General features: G+C 38.1%; 1 protein-coding gene across 1 annotated transcript in view; it reads left to right on the top strand.

The window, feature by feature from the left end:
- The window catches only part of kdm4b (lysine (K)-specific demethylase 4B), a 73,083-nt gene extending 50,113 nt beyond the window's left edge, over positions 1 to 22,970 (top strand). Inside the window, exons 7-22 of the mRNA XM_057841463.1 lie at positions 469 to 572; positions 990 to 1,127; positions 3,177 to 3,373; positions 3,947 to 4,191; positions 4,285 to 4,445; positions 6,618 to 6,756; positions 7,308 to 7,468; positions 8,938 to 9,142; positions 14,104 to 14,180; positions 14,275 to 14,330; positions 14,932 to 15,040; positions 16,340 to 16,528; positions 18,158 to 18,337; positions 18,532 to 18,651; positions 18,862 to 18,954; positions 21,427 to 22,970. Coding sequence (XP_057697446.1) covers positions 469 to 572; positions 990 to 1,127; positions 3,177 to 3,373; positions 3,947 to 4,191; positions 4,285 to 4,445; positions 6,618 to 6,756; positions 7,308 to 7,468; positions 8,938 to 9,142; positions 14,104 to 14,180; positions 14,275 to 14,330; positions 14,932 to 15,040; positions 16,340 to 16,528; positions 18,158 to 18,337; positions 18,532 to 18,651; positions 18,862 to 18,954; positions 21,427 to 21,963 — 2,711 coding nt within the window. The 3' untranslated portion in view covers positions 21,964 to 22,970. The remainder of the gene's footprint in view (positions 1 to 468; positions 573 to 989; positions 1,128 to 3,176; positions 3,374 to 3,946; positions 4,192 to 4,284; positions 4,446 to 6,617; positions 6,757 to 7,307; positions 7,469 to 8,937; positions 9,143 to 14,103; positions 14,181 to 14,274; positions 14,331 to 14,931; positions 15,041 to 16,339; positions 16,529 to 18,157; positions 18,338 to 18,531; positions 18,652 to 18,861; positions 18,955 to 21,426) is intronic.
- Positions 22,971 to 26,445: the final 3,475 nt, after the last annotated feature.

Raw genomic sequence — 26,445 nt, 5'->3', positions numbered from 1 at the left:
GCCAATGCGAAAACCCATTGGCAGTGTATCAAATACTTGTTCTCCCCACTGTATATATATATATATATATATATATATATATACATATATAGCAGCCATCAAGGAGTGGTTGAGATTTTCTTTGTCATATATTTACCCTTATAAATGTTTTTTTTGTCTTTTCCAATTTTCCTTTGTTTGGATCAATTGTTTATCATCTAAAATATTGGGGAAAATGCGACAGTAACAAAAAATATACAATTAAGCGCCAGTTATGAGGTAGATATCTGTGACGTTTTTACGGACACCATTTTTTTCAATGTGAGGTAATTTGTTTAAAAGTTTAAAATCTGCGAGTGAATAAACTAATTTTTCAGTCTTGGCCGTGTTTTCCGCCATACATATATAATATATATATATTTAACATGAACACTGTGAATCTTTGTTTTCTTTTTGTTGTTTGATTAGATTATTTGTGTTCTCTTGCAGGCTTCTTCCCTGGTAGTTCCCAAGGGTGTGATGCTTTCCTTCGCCACAAGATGACTTTGATATCGCCATCCATTCTGAAGAAATATGGTATTCCCTTTGACAGGGTAAGCAACAACTTCCTAAATTGAAGACTAATATTTATCACGTTCTCTATTGATTAAAAAAAAATATATATATATGCCAGATGGTAGCCATTAGGTTTACCTCAGGAAGTTCACTCAACACTTAATTGTTCCAACTTGTAGTTGAAGTTCTTTGTTACAATGTAACACATGACTGTCCTTTGAAATGGTTTTTTTGGCCTACAATTTATGACTGTCTCAAGTATAGACAATTACTCCACACTTTCTTTTTATCGGTGGAAAGTAAAATGTTTATTGAATTAATAGAAACACATGATGTTTTATTTAAACAGGTTACCCAGAAAGAAGGGGAATTTATGATAACGTTTCCATTTTTTATCGGTTGAAAGTAAAATGTTTATTGAATTAATAGAAACACATGATGTTTTATTTAAACAGGTTACCCAGAAAGAAGGGGAATTTATGATAACGTTTCCTTATGGATACCACGCTGGCTTCAACCATGGCTTCAACTGTGCTGAATCCACAAATTTTGCCACTCTGCGTTGGGTTGACTACGGCAAAACTGCTACTCAGGTAAGCTAGTATTGACAACATTTTCGAATTTGCTGACAAAACGTTGGTATTTACTTTAGTAAAACCAAATCGAATGCTATAAACATACCATATAGATGAATTATATTGCGTTATTGTCACCAATGAACTAAACTGTGTATCGTGTGCTGTATATTCTGCAGCCTAATCAACAGTAATCACCCTAAACAGAAGTTTTATGAGATGCAAGCCTTTGTTTGTCACTCAATTTCAGCTAGGTTTTTTGACTTGGCAGCAAGCATAAAAAAAGCTGTCGGTCAGCACTCAATTACAAAATTAAAATGTCACGGGAAGCATTGAGACACAATGCTGGACAATTAAATGTGAGTTACTTATTAATTATCGGTTAACTCACTCAACATCCAAGCACCCTGGCATTTTTATAGTTGACCTTGAGCAACATATGAACAACTGAACAAGCCCCCGCAATTGAATCTTGCACTCCGGATTCAGTGGTTTACGTCTTCGCCTTCCGTTTTCACCGACACTCTATGAAGGCGACGCCATTCCGCAACACAGTCATTGCGTCTAGGTGTCGCAGAGTCTCCATGTAAACTACCCCTTTACTGTGATAGATGCGTATTGTGAGAGAATGGCACAACGGTGTTGGAGGATCAGATTCATTTAAATTTAATAGTTTTATTTGAAGTGTTAACTAAATGATTGAAACCATTTTTCTTTTTCTCTATCTCTCAAATAGTGTTACATCGTCATTGACAAGACAACAAATATGAATGTTTTTGCCAGTAAAGTGATGTTCAAAGACAATTTACATTGGATATTGTTTTGATGGAGAGAGCACCCCATTGTGTTTTTCAATAATTGAACACAAGGCGCTACGCACAGGCCAGAAAATGATACACTAGACCTCTCCCTGCACTCAGCTGCGCTACTTTGTCTGGACAGAAATGGCGATGTATCACCGTAACTGTTACGCAATTAATGTAGTGTTTCTGAACTGGTAGGTTGTGACCTAAAAGTGGTTTATTTTGCCTAGGTGGGTTACCTAGCTTTCCTCTCTCATTCCTCCTTGCTGATTTATCCTTGCTGCGAGCAAACAACTTTCTAATATCCATTGCAAGAGTAATGCTGTTGGAGTCAAATAGAAATAAAAAATACATCGTGTTAAAGAATACTCAGTTACAAATGAAATGCTTGTAAAACAGCTGAAAATTATGATAAGCACACATACAAAATTATTAGAGGTTATATCCCAAAGATAAGGCAAGGCAATTAATTCATACAGATTGATTCTCCTCATACAGTACAAACAAATGGCATCAATATTGATCCAGTTCAAGTAGCACATATCATATTAACACAATATTAGACAAAGCTGTTGAATATGAGCCTCTCACTTAAATCACATGTAATTGTCATTGTATTCATAGCCAGTTGGCTTAAAGGATGGGCAGTTTATTTGGCACTAACCTGTTAAAGCAGGTGGGAAGATGTCATTTGCAACTTCGACTGTATGATTGCCATACGCACCAAAATATTGATGCTGCATTCACGCGTTGTTGGAGTAATCGAAGTAATGATTCCCTATTACATGGTGTTTATAAAAAGGGCCAGTCACTGAACTTGTGATGTATCGTTGAAGCATTAAAATAGGGTACTCTTTGTAGCAATTATGTTTTTATCCCGCATTACGACTTTACAACAAATCAGAACGATTTTCCAATTTGGGAACTCAGATTTCCTGACACACTTGAACACAGCCTATTTCCCAAAGGTGGTTCGTGGAAGTGTCAACTCGTATGCCAGTCACAGCCAAAGCTACCTGCATAAATTACCATAATAATAAGCCATGTGCGGATTATATATATGGAGTGAGTAGAGTAATAGCACCATATTAAATAGGCGTATTCTTTAGATATGCAGACTTAAAACTCCAAAGTATTTTTTTTTACCTGCAAGATTTATACTGGGGCACTGCCGATCAATACTGGGACATATGCCCCAGTGAAATATGTCTGGTGACGCCCATGCTAAAGAAGTCAATTAATCTGTTTTTTTTTCTTCCTGCAGTGTTCTTGCCGCAAGGATATGGTCAAGATCTCCATGGATGTTTTTGTGCGGTGCCTCCAGCCCGATCGGTATCAACTTTGGAAGCAGGGAAAAGAAATCATAGCATTGGACCACTCAAGGGTCACGGAGCTGACATCCCCAGAATTGGAGCGCTGGAGACAGAATCGTGTCACATATAGAGCCAAACTTCTGCGGAGGTGAGCCACCTATCTCCATTTGTGATCCAGTTTCCCTTTCCTTACCTTCCTAAGAGCTGTTAAGTATTTTTAATCAATTTTAGAAAAGTCTCATTTTCCTAACAAGTGTCACAAATTGTGTCTTCTAACCATGGAAAATATAGGCCAATCTGTGTTCGGTGTAATTGGTAAAACTCCAAAATAGAACAATCATAGGCCGGTATCTTGATAGCAACATGCTAATGCTTTTTTATTATGAAAGATCCTTACACATTTTTTCCTCCTCATTTTAGCTCAAAATGACAATTAATAATTAAAGTGGGTTAAAGAAAAAAAGCTAATTAGTTTGCATCTCTACAATGATACCTATAAAATGGGGATTACTTGTGTGAATGTTTATGACAATGGGAAGAAAAATCAGTGATTGTTAATTTCTGATGTCTTGATCAAGTACCCTTTACAAATACAAAAATATCCTTGTGAAAAATGTTGCCTTTTATTTCGGAATCTGTGAGACTTCTTATTTCGCTTTTCCAAGTACATAAAGGAATTGTTATTTGCATATAATAATTGATTCTCTCTTCTTTCTGCCAGAGCCATGCATAAAATGAAACTGTTCCGCCGTCTTAAAGTTGACGAGGTGAAGGTTTTGGCAGAAGAGGGCATTGAGGTAAATGCTGCTGAATACCAACGTCAAGTGGAAGAACGGGAAGCCCAACGGAAGCAGGAGAAAGACGAGCGTCTTGCCAGAGTAGCCATGATAACCCTTGAGGCTTTAGAACGTAAGGAACTGGAGGCTGCAGAAGCTGCTTCTAGAGCTGAATGTTCAGCTGAAGACGGTAAGAAAGCAAAGAATTTTCAAGAGTTTAGATTTTTTTTTTGGTTTAGATTTAAATAAATCAATGTAGTTTCCCCCCATTTATCTTTGCCAGAACCTGAGTCCCAGCAGCAGAACATGACTGAGAATATGACAGAGGATTTCCAAATGCAGCAGAAAAATACAGCAATCACTGGATTTCAAGAAGCATTTGAACAATTTGCTGCATCACGGTCTTTCACCTCCAATGTTACAGAGGAAAAAAATTGCGATCAGGTATTTTACAACCTAAAAATACATTGTCCATGTAATGGCTAGGCCTGTCGTGATAACAAATTTTAGTGGGCTATAAATTCTCATAAATTATTGTGATATGCGATATCACCCCCCCCCCCATTTTTTTGTAACCAATTTACAATAACACAGTAAGAATACAGTATATATTAATAATACCAAGTAATATTAAATACACCCATTTAAACGCAATAAACGTTTACTCAATATCAATACCACACAGAATAAATGTCTTTTCCAAGAAAAAAAAAAAAATGCACTTCAATAACTTCAGCATTTAGGCACAGACGTATAAAGTTGTAGTAACACACACAATTGCACTTCAACAAGAGAAAACTACATTAAGTAGCAATAACAAAAATTTTGCTTCACTAAGGCTAGGTTCATACTACAAGTTGTAATGCGCAAGTCCGATTTTTTTTGTCATGTCTGTTTTTTTGGCGTGCCTGTTCAGACTGCCTTTGTCCATGGAGCCCGTTTAAGTATCATGCATGCGCACTAATTCGCAGTCCGAGATGCGCTCAGCAAAGTGACCCGCGTGCACAAGAAGCATCAAAACAAATTACACATGCTAGCTGTATGTCATTCCAGGGTGATCATATTTTGATTTTCAAAAAGATGACACAAATAACACATTAATAATCCCTGTTTAGTCTTTTATTCAAAGTTTATATGGACTGATAGAACGCATACACGCACGCACATAAGCCTTGACTTGTGTGCGTGACGTGACGTAGGTGAGTCAATTTGCCCCGTCTCGGCCATTCAAGCAAAGAATGAAAATTGAAAATTGTCAGGCTTATCCTTTTCTTCATTTATTATATGACTGAGGTCAAGCCCGCTTCTGCATAAAAGCAGAGTTCAAGCAAGAAGCTAATGCACAGCTACATCGCTCCCGTCCTGCCTGCTGCTTCCGCTTTGCTGACGTCATTGCTGCATGAATTCCGATTCGGGAGATTTGAAAGTTCAGACCGCCAGCCACATTCTGGAAAAATGTGGCCCAGATCGGATTTGAAATGGTCCACTTCTATGCGACTCGTCACGTTCAGACCGTCAAGTTAATGCTTCACTTAAGTCAGAAAAACACGAAAAAATCGGATTCGTACATTAAGACCTGCAGTATGTATGAACATAGAAAGTGTCAAACAACATTAAACAGCGGTATGGGGCTATGTTAAAGATATCATGTATCGAACAAAGATTAGGGACATTACTGACCTTAAGTGAAGGATTACTGATGCATGGCAAGAAATCGAGTTAGAAGTGTATTAAAAGGGGGGGGAAAAAAAACTTCAATAAACGCTGAATACAATAGAACAAATCTGAATAAAATATCTACCGGTAATCAATTGCATTTTTAATATATTTTTTTAAATAGTAAAGAGACTATGTACATCCTGTACATTTAATATGAAGAATAAAGAGGAAAAATGTAACGACTCTTTGTGTAGCCCAAAGTAGTGGAGTAAGAGTAGCGTTTTTTCTTCTTCACAAATCTACTCAAGTAAAAGTAAAAAGTATGGTTTAGTAAAACTACTCTTGGAAGTACATTTTTCCAAAAGGTTACTCAAGTGAATGTAACAGAGTACATGTAACGTGTTACTACCCACCTCTGCTCCTAACCTACATGCTACAATAAGTCTGCAATTAATTAATCATCCCTGATTAGAAAAAAAAAATCGGGCTCAGAGGTTCGACGACTATACATCCCAGGCATATACCTACCAAATTTCATAGTGGTCTGTTCACAAATAACAGATGATTCATAAAAAAAAAAAAAAAGATGGTGTATACACCTCCAACAACAACAAAATAAGCCTGGACTTGACAGGCCTTCAGCCTGCACAATAGTCAGAAAATGTGGATACAGTTTCAATTTATATATTTTTTCCATTTTGTGAAAGACCATTTATTCATTCATTTATTCCACCTGTTACCATTTTTCATTGGCAAAGAATAGATAGACGAACAAAATTATTTTGCTGTTTTGAATAATTTTTTTGTCCAATAAAGTGCATTAGATGATGTAACACGGCACACTGATTGGGAATCCCTGCTCCAAATGTATTATTGATTGTTGTATAGAAACTTTTTTTAATCGAGTAAATACTAATAACTTGTTATTTTGTGTGTGTGTTTTTAATATACATTTAGAAAGAGAAAACTGTTGCTCAGCCAAGTTACACCCCGCTGAAGATGACTAAAGTTAAGAAGAGCCGACGCCACCCCCTCACCAAACCACCCATGCGGTCTCCTTTGTCCGTTGTCAAGCAAGATCAGACTGGTTCCAAAGGTATCCTCATGACATGGATTTTGTTTTTTACTTACTCTTAGTCTAAATACAAAATTTCCTTCTTGATTACTATTGACCTACATTAATCCATTAGCAAATCCTTGGTTTTCCTCATGCTTATTGGTAGAGGAGGGTTGTTCCCCACATCATACGAATAATAAATACGCGACTGTATGGCCTTTCCTTTTCTGTTTGCTTGTCATGATTTTGTAGGAAAAGTAGAATTAAATGGAAAACTGAGAGATGAGGGCAGATGAATTGTTTGGACCGGTAGCTTAAAGGGATTTAATGAAAAATTTAGTATCAACATATGAGAACATGTTGAAGCCTCCGCTACTGTATTTGTGTCCAGCAGAAAATGGTATTTCAAGTGTTGTACAATACTCCAAAAGCTTTTCTAGTTTAATACTTGCTGGTTGACACAATTTTGGAGTGTCTGGAGAACGCTCATACATTTTCTATAAAGGAAAGTATTATGTATTTGTTGTTTGTATAATTTACGAAGAGAAAACCTTCAGACTCTAAACAAGATTTTATTAATTTTTCATCAGAGCTCTCCTCATCCTTGGCACTGAAAAGCAGCATGGAGAAACAGGAGCACCTCTGGCAAAGTCGCTCCCGCAATTTCTTGGCTGAGAAGGCCTTCAATTCTGCTGTGTCTATCCTCCAGCCATACTGTGCTGTCTGCTCCCTCTTCTGTCCATATTCAAAGGTACCTCCACAGTTCACACACAGAATTCTACATATTAAGTTGCCAAAGACTGGTATTAGTTTTTCCTATAGTTATCTCAACAGAAAATAAGGGGTTTTAGTGACAAAGAAAACGCAGCTGATGAATGCCACATACATGTAGCCCCTACGTTATCACTAGTTCCGTTCCTACACTGGCGACGTAACTCGAATTTCCGCATAAGTTGGAATTAACCCTTTAAGTACCCCTAAATACCCGATAAATCGCAAAATAACTATCCAAAGACATGAATTATACGTCATATTAATGAAATAAAGTTTAAAAAAAAAACTTACCATCAATGCTGGTGGATGGTGAAAAAGGTACACTGAGTATGCCGGCTTGTTCACAAGTGGGGACACAAGTTCTTGCTTCACTGATGTTTACTTTAGTATTACTTTTAAACCGCAAGCACACTGTAGAACACTTTGGCCTGCTAGGGAACAAACAGGAAGGTCGATGTGCCTTGTGAGGCTTATTTAGAGCTATATTTCAGCAACTTAGACGATGTCGAGCTGCTTATGCTATACACCGTTGCTTGCTGCATCGGACTCTACTTACTTGGTAGAAAACAGAAGCGACCTTATTGGGTGTGCGCTCACTGTAATCAAACTTATAAATTTCACCATTTTACTTTAACTTGTAAACAAATTTTGATTTAACAATATAGTCCCAAGAATTGTACAATGACTGCAGAAAAGCAAAAACGATGCACGGAAAAAATAAGTTGCAAATCATGTAAATTTCAATTAACATTAGTGAGACAACAGCGCCTCTTATTGGCGAAACAAGTATTTGCAGGGAAACTTGACAGCTGTTACACAGAGAAAATAGAGCTCAAACACACACTTTACACCAGCGGTGGGCAAACCAGTCTTCGAAGGCCGCAGTGGGTCCTGGTCTTTGTTCAAACCGATCCAACACAGACAGTTTGACCAATGAGGTTTCAGCAGAAACAAAAAGCACCTGACTGGAATCAACTGATTGCACGTGTAAAACACTATATTGGTGAAAAGGTTGTCCTCTTAATGGGTATGAACAAAAACCCGTACCCACTGCGGCCCTTTGTGAAATACTTTGCCCACCCCTGCTCTACACGGTTATGTGACTTAAAAAAAATAACGACTGGAGCCAAAATGGTGGGCATGACTCCGGCGTCGTAAAGTCGAAATCGTGCAAGTCGTATACGTCGTAACCCGGGGATTACCTGTCTATCATTACATACTTTATATATTTCCACAACAAATCTACCACATTAGAAAAAGGTAAAGCGTGGCACATGTACATAGAAATTTCTCTCGTTCCTGCCCAAGAAATTACCCACAAATAACGTTATTCTCGAAAAATAAGAGGTTTAAGATGAATATTTAAGCCCTGTGTTTGTTCAAATCAATAACATTATTGTGATATATACAGTACAATTTATATTCTCTTTCTGTCTGTCTGGTTAGCCAATCACTGAACCGGTCAAACTAAATGATGGCCAACAGCCCTTCACACCTCATCATGGGAGTCGAACCCGCCCAATAGTCCCTGAAATGTGCTTTAGTGTTGGGACAGGCAGCACTGAACCTCTTCCCACTAGCAACTACATTGGGGAGGATGGAACCAGCATCTTGCTACGTTGCTCCTCATGCAACATGCAGGTTCATGCCAGTAAGTATTAAAACCGTTGTTTTTGGCAGCGCTTTTAGTTTTGATTTGATTGATTTAGTCAACAGTTACTTAAAATGTTTTCGTCTGTAAACTTAAAAATGTTTTCCTTGAATAAATAAATAAAAGGTTTCCAACAATTTCAAATGAACATTGACAGACGAGCACATAATTGTAGAGCCTACAAGGACCTCACTATCTTTGTCATGATAATACACACTCACCAGGAAAAAGTACATTATTTTCAATTAAAATCACCTTGACACCACGAACTGTATATAAAAACTTTTCCAAGAGTTTATGACGACACTCACCATGCGTAATGCTAACGCGAATGCTAAGCTAATGCTACAAGTTACATTTAGTGCATGATATTAGAGATCGGGATGCCGATCGATCGGGTCCGATCACGTCGTTTTCAAAGTATGGGAATCGGCAAAAAAATATCGGCCATGCCTCTTTTTAATATATATATATTTTTTAATTAAATCCTTTTCGAATTGTATTTAACGTTACGGACATAATATGTTACACTCATCCAGAGTCTTTAGTTTAGGCTTAAGGTAGGGTTATCAAATTTATCCCGATAACGGCGGTAATTAATTTAAAAAAAAAAGTATCACGCTAAAATATTTAACACAATTAATGCATGCGTTGCACGACCCACTCACGCATTGTCGCGCTCAATCTGTAATGGTGTCGTTTTATCTATATAGAGTAGAGCTGAAACGAATACTCGAGCAACTCGAGTAACTCGAGTTTAAAAACTGATCCGAGTAATTTTATTCACCTCGAGTAATCGTTTATTTTGACAGCTCTAAGCATCACGTTTCGCTCGGACTACTTTTAATGCGGGACAACGCGCTGACGTCACGTGCGTAGAGGAAGAAGCAATAAGAAAATATAAAAAAACATTTCCGCAGCCGACAGCCGCTCCAAACTACGCCGACGTTGCTAAAAACTAGCCCGCGTGATGTTAAGTTGGTAGCAGGTAGCATCTGAGGAGTCTCATAGAGATCACATGTATGTTGAACTAGATGCAATATGATAGACTCGACCGCGTCTGGGCAGCGTTAATAAACAGCGGCCATCTTAAAGCAGTAGCGCGCTAAGCGCTAATAAAGAGCGCTAAGCGCTAAAAATAAGATTAACGTTACTGTCTGAGTCACTAGCTCACGTAACGTTAGCCCTGCGGAGGGCTAGGTTTCTATTAATTATGACCACTTTCGATGCGTGGCTAACGTGTCTTACATACAGGCTTTAACATAACATAGCTTTGTGGAGTGATAAGGGTGTAAAATAAAAACTCAATAATGCTAACTATCAATTTTAGCTTAGTAGTCATTGCTGGATAAAACAAGTAGCACTGGTCCCTAATGTGCTCCAATACAGCCTGTATCATACATTTATCTTGAACACTGCAAAAACACAAAATCCTATCAGGACTTACAGTTTAGAGTAGCGTAAAACTTAACTAGAACTTAAAAATGGCTTGACACAAATAGAAATTCAATTGAAACAGGTGGGAAAAAATCCTAACTTTTAAGTGATGTGTGTTATCAAGCGTAATGGCATTTTTAGGTATAAATATATATATATTTTAATAAGATCTAAAGGTTTTTTGAGTGAAAGCAGTGAATTTGTCTTTTTTTTAATTCTAGTTACATCTGAGATGCAATTGTTGGCTGTTTTCAACAATATACATCGAAAATAAAGACATTGATTGACTGAAAATGGTTCAAGATTAGATGAAATGTCTTGTTTTCTCATGTATATTTATAATTGCTCTTCACCTAAAAATATATTTGTTTTATCCGATTACTCGATTAATCGATAGAATTTTCAGTCGATTACTCGATTACTAAAATATTCGATAGCTGCAGCCCTAATATAGAGAGATAAAAGGCAGCGTAAAATGCATAGAGTGAATTTTGGCAGCCTTTGGAGCCTTTTTTTAATTGGCTAAAGCCTTACAATCCCTCTCCCTACGATTAGAAATATCATGGGAAGCAATGTTGGGAAGCAAGGTAGCAATTGATCTTTTTCTTAACACCTTATGTTATTTCCCAACGCAGAGAAGATATGTCAATTGGAAGCACTACGCACAGTCATGGCTCCACTTCCCATCATGCATTTGGGCATGGCTGCAGTATCATTTACTGAAAGCTTAACAAATACACTAGATGGCAATATTTAGTCACGATATACAAAGTCACAAGTCTTTCTATCCGTGGATCCCTCTCACAGAAAGAATGTTAATAATGTAAATGCCATCTTGAGGATTTGTTGTCATAATAAACAAATACAGTACTTATGTACTGTACGTTGAATGTATATATTCGTCCGAGTTTTATTCATTTTTTTCCCTAATGCATTGCCAAAATGTATATGATCGGGAAAAATTATCGGGAATGATTGGAATTGAATCGGGAGCAAAAAAAAGCAATCGGATCGGGAGATATCGGGATCGGCAGATACTCAAACTAAAACGATCGGGATCGGGAGCAAAAAAACATGATCGGAACAACCCTCGTGATGATCACTCAGCACAGCCCTTTAAAGGCTAAAGCAACATGGCATGTCTAGCGAAGATAAGAAAACAAAGCAGCAACTGACATGTGTTTCACAAAATGCAAGTCTGGAGACTGGATAGGACACCTATGGGTAAGCGTGTGTGTTGGGCAGGGGCAGCATGTCACCTGAGTGACACGACCAAACACTGCTACGATACATGCTAACTACACATACGATAAGAAAATGTCAAACATTGTGAACTTATGACAAAAACTACAGCGAATTTTCATCTCGTTCTCGTCTCGTCAGACAAAAACTAGCATTAGTCTCGTTAGTTTTCAGTCACCCGAGACAGGTTTTTAGTTCGTCTTTGTCATGAAAACATGAAATATTTTCGTTATCGTCATCGTTGATGAAAACAACACTGATTAAAGCATTCCAAAAAACCAAGAAAAAGCATTTGTGATTTTAGCCGTATTTCTTTAAAAAATTTTTCATCATACGAAATTAGATTAAAAAAAGCAACAATGTATTTAAAAGGTTTTATTGTGTTTATTCCATCATAGAATAGTGATGTAGGTAATAGTGATGGAAAGGACTCTTCACATGAACTGTCCAATAAAGTTGAGACACTACAAATTCTGAAAAAAAACCTGAATGCAATTATGCGCCAAATTTCAGTATTTTATTCAGAATAGAACATAGATTATAGGTCAAAAGTTCAAATTGAGAAATTGTATGACCTTAAAAAGTCTTAAAATGTCTTAAATTACAAATCCGGATAATCAAAGCCTTAAATTGTCTTAAATGTAATGGAAAATTGCAGTAGATATTAAATTTACAGACAATGCGTTTAATGCCAGGAGAATCACTGTAGTCTGCTGTAAAACTCCTAATGATTTGTATTTGTTTTATTCATTGCTGTGAACTAAATATGGTAGTTTGGGATTAATATAGTATATGTTATACAGTACATTGTCCGCAACCTCAGCATACAGTGGGGAGAACAAGTATTTGATACACTGCCAATGGGAGAACCCATTGGCAGTGTATCAAATACTTGTTCTCCCCACTGTATGTCTGTGACTTGAATTATCGCCATGACGCCATTTACTGTTTTTTTGCAGTTGTACAAGTGAGCGAAAACGGGGGAGTGTAAATTTAATAAAAAATAAACCATCCATCTTCCATCCATTTAAGGGGTGGTTGGCCCCTGGTGAAAAGTCTTGCAAAAAGACTTTTACGCTTGGGAACAATGGCGGACAAAGCCGTCTAGTCACATTTGAGAGTAACAAGTGGCTGGAACAGTCAATTGCAAATATTATAATGAACAGCTGAAACATGATTGAGCATAGCTATCTAGCTTTTGAGACAGTGGCAGTATCTTTCAGAAACCAAGATGGTAGAGGATCACCACTTCCCCCATTATTGATACAGAAAGAGTGGATGGAGCAATATCAGAAAGGTGAAAATTGTCAAGAGTTTGATGTTAGCAACACCTACAGTGCATAACATCATCCAAAAACCCAGAAAATCTGGAAGGATCTCCATGAGTAACTTTGCGTAAGGTTCAAGGCTGAAAATCTTACTGAATGTCGGTGATCTTCAGGCCCTTAAACGGCATGGCACCACAAACACGAATGCTACTGTAAATGAAATCACAGAATAGGCTCAGCAATACTTCCAGAGGGTGCTGTGCGATATGGAAAAAAAAATCTGTCACGATATCGGCCATTTTACAACAAGATATAAATTTTAAATTATTTGGTGAAAAACTATACAAAATTATGACAGTTTCTCCTCCACTCTAAATTTGAATTGACATTAAATTGACCTGCCACAAATGTTAAATGCATTAGGTTGTGCTGCAACACAAAACTATCTGGTATAAACAGAAGCAGCACAGTAGGGATACATATTTTTTGTGAAAAATGAATAGATATCTAATCTGCAATTACTTGTTAGTGGTAGTTTTGAATTTGACTTTTGACTGCTGTATATTAATATAATAAATTCATTAATATTAATATTGGAAAGAATTGCGTTCTGTGTGGATTATGTGTTGCTATTTTTGATTGTTTTGCATGCATTACTGACGCACGTTTGGCGTGAGGAGTTGGACAGTTTTTAGCCACAATATGTATAGCTTCACAACTTTTTTCGGAATCATGTTTCTTTGTTTATTTTTTTCTATTGATATATTTTTAAAGAAAATTGGGCTGTCAGCTTGAGTCGTAATATATGTATTACGAAACCAAGCCTGGCTCAGGCAGTCTCACTAAAACGACTCTCATCAGTTGTTATCTACTCGTGAGCTGCAGTGGGCTCTTGTCAACCCTTGAGCTTTATAGACACTTTTTAAAAATAAAGTTCATTAATTGGCAAGCCCTGAGAACAAAAAACAGACGTTGAAAATACTTCTTTTGTTCTAACAATTTTCTCTCTTGTAGGTTGTTTTGGTGTCAACCCAGACACTGTGAAGAATGAGTGGACATGCTCCAGATGCATGGCAGGTGCCTGGGGAGTGGTATGTGGCTCTGATTCCTACAAATCCAAGTTAATTTGTTTATAAGGGAAATTATTTAAAACATTATTTTTGCACTGTCAATTTTGATTTTCAGGAGTGTTGCCTCTGCAATTTACGGGGAGGAGCTTTGAAGGTTACCATCGACAACAGGTATTTTGTGATTAGCTGCATAGCCAAAACAAACACAATGGAAATCATGACAGTCCTGCTTTACATCAGAAAGCACTAGGGTCTTTTCTGGGAGGATAAAAATCATTCTTTATATTTGCATCTCATGGGGAACATAGAAATGGGAATAATCTTTTCCATAATCAAACTGTTTAAACACTTAGATTATGTAAATCCATATCATTTGGCAGCTATTTGAGAAGTTCTAAATGGCATTTTGTGGCACATCTTAGCATTTCTTAGAAAATTAATGGTTTGTACTTAAAAAAAAATGTATTCTGTTAATTGCAGTTTGTTGCATGAACTTGGATGTCATGTGACAAAAACATCACAGTGGTTCCGTGTCCTCATTTGGTAGTGTGACACAGCACACACAAAATCTTCGATGTTTAGAGAATGCTAATTGGCATTGTTCATGTACCGTATTTATGACTTTTCTTTTGAGAAAATAGTTATACACATCCTAGCATCGATCATTTATGGTCTCCTAGCATTTCTCTCAATAACTATATCTGTAGTTCCAGTTGGAATATTGGCTAATCAGAGGTAATTTTTTGGCGGTGTTTATCTTCTCTTGAACTAGGTGGGTCCATATCATCTGTGCCATTGCAGTGGCCGAAGCTCGTTTCATCAATGCCATTGAGAGGGAGCCAGTAGACGTCAGTGCTGTTCCAGAAAAACGAAAAAATCTGGTAGGTTACGTAGAAACCCCCCAAAAAATGTTCTTAAGCAAGGTGATCTCAAATAGGCAGAGGGAGTAAAAGCTCCCTGCATAATATCGCCATACTCCCAGCACTCATTGCTCACTGTATCTCTGATATGCTCCTGTGCTTTATCGCAATCTCCATTGTTACTCAGGTGAATGCATGCAGACTAGAGCTTATAAAAATCATAATCTTTGAAAATGCAAAAGATGTGATCACCAATGTTTGTATTTTTTACTAGTGCTCCTAACTGACTCAGAATGCCCGTTTTCCTGCCAAGCTTACTAATCAGAAGCGATATGCTATTGCGTGACTTTCCTTGACCCCAACCATCCCTGAGCTTGTTGAAAAACTAAACTAAAAAAAAAAAAAAATCCCTCCTTGCCCACATTAACAGAAAATATTTACATTTCAAATATAAGTTATAAATATAATTCCCACATCAATTTATATATGATTTTCACAGATTTTTTTTATTGTACAGTATACAGACTAGTTCAATTCCTTTAAATTTGGCTTTGTCCTGATGTGTACAGTATGTGTCCACTGAAGATGTTAATTCACAAATGAAACTGTTAACTAAAACCTGTTGAGTCTACATTCCTGTCAATATCTCACACTTAATGTCATTTTTTGTTGATTCTCTTATTTGACTATTGTGCATCTACATGTATTCTTTTCTGTGGGCTCAAGCTACCTCACCTTTGTAATCTTACCCAGACAACAAAATGTGCTGTAATTATACCAAAATAATCATTTCTTTCATTCATTTTCCATACCGGTTATCTTCACAAGGTTTGGGGTGGGGGTGCTGGAGCCCATCCTTGCAAACGATGGGCAGAAGGCAGGGTACACCCTGAACTGGTTGCCAGCCAATCGCAGGACACATAAACAAATGTCTTTGTTGAACCGACATGGGGCACATACAGCACACCAAAGGCGCTCAAGCGAATTCTCATGATTGGAAAAGGTTTAGGCCTGGAATGAAGACTCCTTACAGGTAGACTCAAATTGCCACTAAAGTCAGAATTGTGGGAGACTTGGGTGAGGTTTAACTCTCACAATGTGAGGGGGGGATAAAGCAATTTGCAGAAAGGATGCCCTCCAAGGGCTATTTGCAAACCTGTGCCAGAGCTGGGATGCAGCAGGTGATGCAAGACTCCCAATAGGAGTCAAGATGGGAAAGCGTCATCGACTTTGTATTCATTTGGTGGCAATTACAAATCCCTCCAAAGCGTTTAATGGATATTGTGCTTAGTGTCTTTGTCTTTGGTTCTTTTTTCATAGGTATGTGTCTTCTGCCATGGCAAGAGTGACAATAAAAACCGCGGCGCATGCATCCAGTGTTCTGAGGAGAACTGCGCAACATCTTTCCATGTTACATGCGCCCAAATTGCTGGAGTTGTCATGAAACCAGCTGACTGGCCCTACGTTGTGTCTGTCACCTGTCACAGGCATAGAACAGTTATTCTAAAGGTAACAATCCTTTTTAACGTAAACTGGCATTTGTGGGGTGAGAAGAAAGCTGCTAGATCAAGATAACGCAAAAGTAAAAGGGTTTAATTGTTTTAACTTAACAAATCACTTGATTGAGATACAATTCGAGAGGTAAAGTATATATACCTACAATTGGGGCTGTGACTTTTTTTTTTTCCCCCAAGAGTAAACCAATACCATTCAAACTTGTGTTAAATGGGAGTCGGCACACACCTCCCATCATTTAAAGTGCCTCACATAAACCCCAAATGTAGTCCAGCTGTTGTAGTAAGCTTTACCTGATACTTTTGTAGTCAAATATTAAAGTGCAAGAGATTGTACGGAGAGCTCTTCCACCGGAAGGATCACATTATTTAAAGGTATCAGTCTGGAGAATGGTACTAAAGAATTTCCGTGGCATTAAATATAACCTAGAACACAGATGCTTATTATTTGGGATGGAAAAGGGCAAAACCATTTGGTGATTCTAATTCCGTTATCGTTACTGCGTATTGATCGATTCTCTTCTTGATACTCATTGTGCGATGGAATACATGATAAAAATGTTTTTTTTTGCTTTTACTCTTTAATTTCTGTAACTTTGGACTGAATCAGTAGCAAAAAAAAGTATATTTACTTCTATGTCAACAGACCAAAAGTGACAACTTTCAGTTGAAACCAAGGTTAACGCCCTCTCAAAGGGTACCAGAGATAGAAAGGCATGTAATTCTTAAAAGATAAATGTTAGTATAAGTTATAATAATTTGATATTATAGCCCCTCTTAATGTTTTTGTTTTAATAAAATTTGTAAAATTAGTTTAACTAGTAGGTTGCCATTGTTGCTGATGACGCAATGCAGTCTGAGAGGTGATGTCACTGGGCAGCGCTGCCAATATTTCACAAAACAAGCAGCAAAAGCAATAAATGAAGGTCTCCAGCGGGATTCGAACCAGCCTTTGCCGTGCGACAGATAAGCACGTAGACCATAAGACCATGCTTCCTCGTAACGTTGGAGTCAGGATTTTCCTTCTAAAGCAATCGCAACCCACATGTGTTGTCTGTCTCTGCGGTAAAACCTGAAAGGGGAACGAACTGAAAAGGATGTGGGGCTGGCTTGACCACGGAATTAGAAAACCCGGTTCACTTCAGACAGCAAGCAGACAACAATAACATAGGGATTGCATTAATGGGTTTATTGAACACACAAAAAAACATGCGATCACAAAAAAGCAGACACAGAAAGGGTCTGTGACAGTAGGTTGGGATCAATTAAAAAAAAAAAAACATACAAACTGTCAAATGGCTGCAAGTCAATATCTCGGCAAGCCGCCTAGGATCGGTATGAAGACACTGCTGATGAGCTGGAATTGGATGCAGGTAGGACGTTGGGAACTCATCCCACAGCTGTAACAAAACAATCTGACCAGCAGCAGAATGTGATCATTTCTAAATCAATGGCAATAATATAGGTGTTTCTAATAACATTTCCCTTTTAGTAAAAGAGAACAATTGTGGCTTATTGGCGCCTACAAGTCTTTAAGTCCAAGGTTCCCTTTAAATTTTAGAGTATATAGGGTTAGGGTAGTGAGTGAGTGTTTTCAACTGATTGTATTTGTATTTTTTTCCAGCCACGTACTCCAGTCAAAGTCCAGTCAAAGGGCCCTACCTTGGGTCAAAGGGTAATAGGCCGCAATACGGATAGCTGGTATTACCATTGTACCATCATCGGCATTGCCACACAAACCTTCTACGAGGTCAATTTTGACGACGGCTCATACTGTGACAACATATTCCCGGAAAACATAACCGTGAGTGCTCCACACACACGAGTGAAAGAATCAGTTGTAGTAAAACAATGTAGATGTGTCACTGTAGGTGTTTGATAAAAATACAAGTTATAAAGGCATACAATTGAGTATCACAAATGCTCCATCAGATCCTTATTTCGTTAGATGTGTGAATTCTGTAAAATGACTCCTGGTCAATCTCCCTTCTCCTGCAGAGTCACAACTGCCTCCGTAGAGGTCCTCCCGATAGTGGAGAGTTGATCGTTGTCAGCACGCTTGACGGTCAAGACCTCAATGCTTCTTTTGTCAGAGAACACACACACAAGGTCTTCCAGGTGAATATGCATGAGCACATTATTCTGGTAATACTGAATGTATCAGTGGAAGTCTGTCCCAGTGTGGGCTGCAGCTATTAAAGATAGTTTAGTGTCCTAATGAAAATTCTATCGAATAATGGAGCAATTGACTTAAATACATTATTTACATGTTAAAGCGTGTGTTTTAGATGTCAGTTTATTATTAATTATTGGCTTTGATGTGCCCAGGTTGAGTTTGACAACAAAAGTCAGCAGTTGCTTAAACAGTCAGAGATCCATCTGTTGGACCAGGAACTGCCAAAGAGGGTCCGGACTCGTCTTGTGAGTATTGATCTGTGGGCTGTTTGCTTTGATTTAAAGGTGACACATTTGTAAGTTACTTTAGTTGATAATTTACAAACAGTTGCGTCTCAGTAGTATCATGGCACCCAGGTTTTCCCCCAAGTGCTTTGTAATCTTGGTGGGCCGTCAAGCTTTTTTTTCCTCTACTGGCAGGCTGAAACAGTGCCCCTAAAGAAGGTATAAAAAGTATACATACTTCAACCACGTCTGGTGAGAGGGTTGAAAGCGCAATGGCGACTTCCTATGGTCGATTGGTGAACAAACCTGTCCCAGCTCTCTGACATTGCACTAAAATGCTGTGTATTTTTAAAACTGCCTTTTTATAGGACCTGATGTTACACAATAGCCATAATCTCAAAATTCCTGTGAATTTATCATTTTTAGTCGGCCCCAATCATGTAGGCCACCAGTGTGTTTCTCTACCACCAAACTTTTCAAGTTTTCAGCTCCTGCGCATGCGGGTCAGTTTGTTCAGCGTACTGTATCTGCGAATTAGTGCGCATGCATGATACTTGAAAGGGCTCAATGGACAAAGGCACTTTGAACGGGCATGCCAAAAAACGATATGACAAAAACTGTCGGAATTGTGCATTAAGACCTGCGGTATGAACCTAGCCTTAGAGATGTGTTTTACATGTAAATACCCTAATGCGTTCCAAGCACTACTGACATGCTACGTTTAATATTATTATTGGGGTAAAACCGGAATAAAAAAAACAGCCAAACATATTTGAATCATTCCATTAACCGAACCTAACCTAAAATTTCCTATAATAGAGCAAAATGCAAAGAAAAAAAATCTTACCTTTGGAGTGAGGCAATGTCCTCTTTCACGAGATCAATTGTGCCCTATGCCTTAATGTGCTACTAATGTAATGAACTGTCTGTGGGTTTAAAAAAACTTATCGTGAGACAAAAACGTGAGAAGCCTTGTGCGCATTTGGCTCAGATGTCGACCCGCAATATAAACAATAACACCGTCGGGTCTGTGTACGTGGCCATACTGCGACACCCAAATTGAACCGTCATCAACAATAGGCCAATAGGAGCGCGGAATGCCTTTACTAAGCATGATGGGAAATATTATGACCACAGGGTATCCGTGGTGTCGGAAAAAGTTTGGGGGGGAAAAGTCTTAAATCCAATAATTGGAATTTAAGGCCTTAAAATGTCTAAAATTCCCCTAAAAGCTCAGTAAAGGTCTTCAATACAATTTTGAAGGGTCTTAAAAATCGATTAATGCTACTTTACTACTTCACTACTAGTAGTAGAACTTCCAGCTCATTTGTATCAGTGGGAAAGAGCTGGGAATAAATTCATACACGTTGCAGGCCTCCAATTTTCCTTTAAAGTCTTTTGTACGTTTTTTGCCGGTATCAATGTAAAATTGATTCATTGTGGTCTTAAAAATGTCTTTAAAAGTCTTAAATTTGGCTTGTTGAACCCTGCAAAAAAGAGATCTTTGGACGTGGCATTTAAAAGCAAAGTACAAACGTATCTTTTACAGTATTGTATACTATTTTTGCCTCTTGCAACCTGAAATTTCGTTCTCAACAAGAGGCAATATTTTCCCGTTTAAACGTGTCGTAACCTGAAAATAACATTTGTAGAGACGTTCATAAGTAGCTGTACCCCTTTATATGAAAACAGTTTTAAAATGGGCCATTCACAGAAGTTGGCCTTGTACGCCGATGCGCCCAGGAGTTAATTTGTGCCGGATCCTGCAGTAACAAGATCAGGCACCTCTTGATTTAGGCCTCCCTGTGTTCCAGGACTTATTTGGGCAGATCCGGCACCTCTCATTTATAGAAAATAATAATCATCTAAAAACGTTTTTTAAAAAATTATAAAATAATAATATGCATAAATTCATTTACAGAACAAATCCCAAGAATTGCATGTTGTTTATAAAAATTTAACGTCATTTGAAAGAGTCGGAGATTTGTTGATGCACTGAAAAGTGGGACAAACAAATCGCTTTGTTTTCAGCACCATTTTTTGCATATGTTCGGGACCTGTGCCCGTCTCGTCATCCCTGCGCTGTCATAAGTACTTTGTGTTCCGACACCTTATGATTTACAAATTAAGGACTGGATGCGCCTTATAGTGTGTAAAATACGGTAGTTATTTCCACTTGTTATTTTGTCATGTTATTTTGCAGTATTATTTAGAATTGATTAAACAAATATTAATCAATTTAAATCAAATATTAGGTATTTAAAATTTTGGAAAATAATTCAAAATGGAAATGAGCAATTATTAGAGAAAAATGAATAAAGATATTGAAGTTAAACAATTTTCAAAAAGAGGATAAATTATCGTGAGTGATTTTTTTTTTTTCCTGGTGATGTTGCCGTTTGTGGGCTTAGAAAAGAACAATTCGTAGAGATAGAGAAAATGAAAGAACTGATGTAGTGTGCGCTAAAGTCTGCATACGGCTCTTTGTTTCAGGCCATACCTACGTCCCAGGAGGACACTTCTTCATTACAAGATGGAGCCGGAGCAGCCAAACGCCGCTGCCTCCCCTCCACCTCTACCCTACACACCAACGCCCCCGCGGCAACGATACCCCCACCCCAGCCGATTCTTCCTGTAGCAGCACCGCCGTCGACGCACGTGGGCATCACGAGTACTGTGGCGGCCTCGCAAGTTCGTTCCACCATCAGCACGAGCTCATCTCTAGCGTCCGCGCCCCCCAATGTTACTCCGATGCTTCCTGGGGCACTGATGGGCACAGGCAGTGCCTTGTCCCATGTTTTGACGAATTTGAACCCGGACCCCGCGATAACAAGCCATTCGGCCCCTTTCCAGTGTCAATTGAACTCTGACCCCCTTTTATCAGCGCAGTCCCCTGCTCCGCTTCCGCCCACACCACTGCCCCCGACCGTGCAGAACATGTTGGACAATTACATGCCAAGCAGCGGCTATGTCTCCTACATGGAGACCCTCCTTCAGTCACATTTTCCCCAGGATGAGGGCCAGTTTTAGAGAACGACTCAACTCTGCAACACCAATGTGATGGACGCTAATAGGAGGGAAGTGTTGTGAGTGTGCGTTATTGGACACGAACATGTCGCACCAGCTCTTAGAGACATGAAAGCACTCTTTTAATGCACGTTCCTTTTTTTTTTTCCTTTTAAGTAGTTTGATTGCAGTGGTGCTTCAGCAGCTGGTAAACAGGATGCCCCTCCCCCCCTTTTTTGTTCCTGCTATTATTAATGCTATTAATAATGGTATTAATGTTGTTGGTGTTGGTGGCAGTTTTTTTCAAAATACCTTTTTTTTTTAATTATTATTTTGTACTGTTGCTCTGCTTTTGTTTTTATCTTTGGGTGGTGTCAACTCAGTACCTCATAGCAATATTCGTTAATTGGAGGCTCTTACTATGGGGACAGTGAGCTATAGTTATTGTTTATTTGGAGTGTCCTGTAAAGAATGATTTTTTTTTTAAAGTAACCAGCATCAAATATCTATTTTTCCGTAAAACTGAGTGTAGCCTTTAATCTACAGTCAGACAGGTCATACGGGACAACAATTTCACTCCAGTGTTTTTTTTCCCCTGCAAGCGGGCAGAAGGATTAAAATGTATTCATGGTAAAGTCAGTATTTAAATGTCTTAGATATTGAATAAGATTTAATAGGAAGCATATTAAGATATTGAGTCAGTCCACAGAAAGCATTGCATCATTTGTGAAAATGTAACCGTAGTTAACGAAAAAGTCCTTGTACGTATTGGCATTATTTAATGGTCATTTGGTGACTCCCAAGTTTTCACTTGCAGACATATCTCAGGGTTCCTTCATTTACATAGGATAGTTGAGAGCTTTGTACCGCTGAGGAATCCTCTGGTAATGTAGTAATTTAGTTCAAATAGTCCATTAAAATCGTATACTTTGAGGAAATGTGTTGTATAAGCATGGGAACCCGGAGGTGTGATGGTATGAAATGCTATGTATAGTCTCTGTGTTGTATGATTACAGTTTGTATCTTTTTGAGTTCATCTTTTCAATTGAAGTCACAAAAATGGTCATTTTAAACATTTTTACAGGCTTACCTGGGCAGATCACTTTGTAGCAGCACCTCCAACTCATGTCCTTTGACAGTTTGTGCTGCAGGGATCTTAAACTATCGATTGACTCATTTCCCAAATTCACTTTGTACATAAGCACAGGTCTTGCATATAGTGATTGAAATCTGTAAATGTCAAACATGAACCCCCCCACCTAATCGTCATACCTGAGAGAGCACATTTGGTTTTGTGTCCAAATGTAATGTCATCCTAAAAGAAACCGCATTTCATCTGAATTAAAGTTGCTTGCTTGTCACCTGATCCTGTCTGTATGCTATCACAATGGTTTGTGTGCTAAAATCAAGAAGGGAAAGTTAAAAAGAGTGTAGCATCATAATATACAGGCAAGTTTTGTTTAATTTGGAAAATGACAAACATTTTGATGGGAAAAAATTTGGTATTACACCCTGGCAAACCACAATTTAAATGGAGACAATTAGTAATCATTGTTTTTTTCTTTCGTTACTAAATATACCAAGCACTATTGTGCTACTTCAGACTGACGGCCATGACGAAGAGCGCCCATGCTCTCTACTGGCCAATTCTTAACCTACAGGCAGCAATGAGTCAGCAATTTATCAGCTCTTGATTGGAAAAAAAAAATGCTCTGAGGATCAATGCGTCTACAACCCTTGTATATCTACCTAATTTATTGTGATTCATCCACAAATAACTGGGGAATGGATAAAAAAAAAAAAAAAGATGGTGTACACATCACCAACAACAAAATGAGCGGCGATTAGACAGGCTTCTAATAAAAACTTGTACTTTTAAATGTTAACGCTTCACCACTGAGATGTCGCCAACGGCCGATCAAAAATAAGCGTTTGAATGTAAAAACAGCATTTATATTCAATCCAGTTGGCCGCATACAAATGAGAGTCTGGATGTTCGCAGAGGCAAGCAAAAATGACAAAACTAAAAAACGGCTTGAAAAAGGACATTCTTGACCTTTTCAATGCAAATTTATTTGGGGGAACAAAAAAGCAAACAAACAAACAAAAAATCAAAACCAATGGAAAGAAAACCTATCAATGGTCAGCTTTTAAGTTTTTTCTAGGGATGTACCAAAAGCAAAGTTCTTGGCCGAAAACGAATATTGGATACTTGGCTGGAAAAAATTATACGACGAAAAATACACGTATATATTTTTTAATATGAAATTCATATTTAGGACCCGAGCACCAACAGGTGCGAATGCCCTATTGTTTTGCAAAGGATTTTTTTTTCTCGACCAATGAAAATGGCTAATTTGGAGGCCTGAACATGCTCGAAAACTCACCAAAATTTGCACATACATGCGGCTATGCGTAAATTTAAATAATTTTGCATCGTTGCGAAAAAACGTAACAAAATGGCTCAGTGGCGCCCCCTTGAATTTTTAAAAAAGGCCTCTCCATTTAGTTTTTTTCGACGTAGAGCGATGAAATTGGGCCTCTCCATTTCGGTTTTTTCGACGTAGAGCGATGAAATTTGGGGAGTCGATACCTTGTGCAAAACTGCTTCAAAAAAGTCTCTTGCACCCATATTGATTGATTTATTGATTTACCGGGTGCACATTTGAGACCTTGTCGCCTAGGGCGTTAGTTCGATCGTCTTCAAAATTGGTGAGACTGTTCAGGAGACATATGAGAGCTTAAGTTTTCAAAATGGTGAATTTTCTTTTACGGGCCTGACCTGGGCGGGGTGCCAAAGTCGGCAATTTTTTGGTAAGACACCAAATTCAGAAAATGACTAATAACTCCCTGACACAACGTTCAATCTTTTTCATATCAGGCATGTATGAGAGTTATCCCAGCCTGAACACGACTGCATTGAAATATTACCCATTAGGACTGGAGCCCCCTGCTGGAAACAAGAAACGGCCTTTGTTACGAGACCGGCTCCTCTTGGAAGGGGAAAAAAAAAAATCTATTGACCTCAAACTTGTTTCAGGGGAGCCTTAAGACATTTGTTCAGTTGCCTGATGAAAAATGTTGAGGTTTCATTGAAGCAGAGGGTTCCAACAGAAAAGTGAAAATGACCGTCGCCATTTCGTCTTTGCACAAACTCTCAACAGTCATAAATTGGCAGACATAAACATATCTGCGCAAAAATTCTTGTGCTTGGTAAGAGTCGTACCCTCAAAGGTTCTGTAGGGATCATTTGTATCAACCCTACAGCGCCAACTAGTGTTAACAAAAAGTCGCTCATTTTACTTGTAAATGTCCAGTTCTTTTCAGGTAAGTCATCGTAGTTTCAAGGGGCAGGAAAAATGACAAAAGCCTTACTAACTACAGTGGCATAAAATATCGTTTAGGAGGTGCCACAGTAAAGGTGAAGTCGACAGTTTTGACCATTATGGAGTAATTTTGCCATGTCATACTGAATAAATGCATTTTTATCATTTCGTATTCCATTTCATATTCCAAGACTGTGATTTGTCATGACCTTACCATTTCTTTAGCAATTGGGAAAAAATACTTAAATAAAAAGAATATACGGTAAAAATATTGGAGACTGAAACAATAACATTTTACGGCTTCTTCGTCACATTTTCCTCGTTCTGAATAATTCCCCCTCAATGGGTTGAATTCTAAATCAGATGAAACCATGACCCTGCTGATATCATCCTCCTGTTGGGGACGCTAGAGCCCTATAATGGTAGACGTGGCTAAATGGCGGATTAAAAGACAAATTTCTCGTCATCTGCGGCTGCGCTTTACCAGATTGTTGTATATAGTCGAATTGTCTCAAAATATGATTATAATTCACATAATAATGCTATTTAATACTTTTTTATCCTGTTGTATGCACTTTAAGGTATACTGTTCTAGCTCTTATGCCGATAAAACATTTAAGATCTTATGGTGGCAGTAATGACACAGAATAAATCAAGTGTAGTGCCTCTTTTATTAGGAAGAGGGAGATATTGGCTTCTGGACCAGTTCTAGGTTCGGGGTGTGGTAATCAAAAGAAAGGAACCAGAAACGGATATAAATTGAAAACAAAGCCAGCAATTTTCTACACTAATCACAGGACAACTGACATACAACCAATTCCCAAATAAACAATGTACATCAATTTGCAAGATACACCAGGGAAAAATATATTTTTTTCCACACACCTTTATGAGCAATTAAGCAGAATTCAAATCGTTATACTTCAAATCATTTTTTAAAGGCACTTAGAAAGTTCAACATTCAAAATAGAAACTTCAATATTCAGACTCAAGTAAAGAAAATTGAAGTTGTCCTTTGTTTTCCAAGAATCCAGTGGGTTTGTGGTGTAGGAAGTACACACAACATTCAGTTCGGTCCATCAAAAAGGAAAAAAAATCCAATTTCTACCGCAACCTTGGTTGTGATGGTAACCTTGTTGTTCAGGTGGAGAAATAGAAGAAATCCAACTTGTGTGTGTTT

This window comes from Corythoichthys intestinalis, chromosome 7, assembly GCF_030265065.1.
Source record: "Corythoichthys intestinalis isolate RoL2023-P3 chromosome 7, ASM3026506v1, whole genome shotgun sequence".
In the NCBI taxonomy this organism is placed as follows: Eukaryota; Metazoa; Chordata; class Actinopteri; order Syngnathiformes; family Syngnathidae; genus Corythoichthys; species Corythoichthys intestinalis.
The sequence above is the reverse complement of the archived record's forward strand: the minus strand, read 5'-3'. Positions and strand labels throughout refer to the sequence as shown.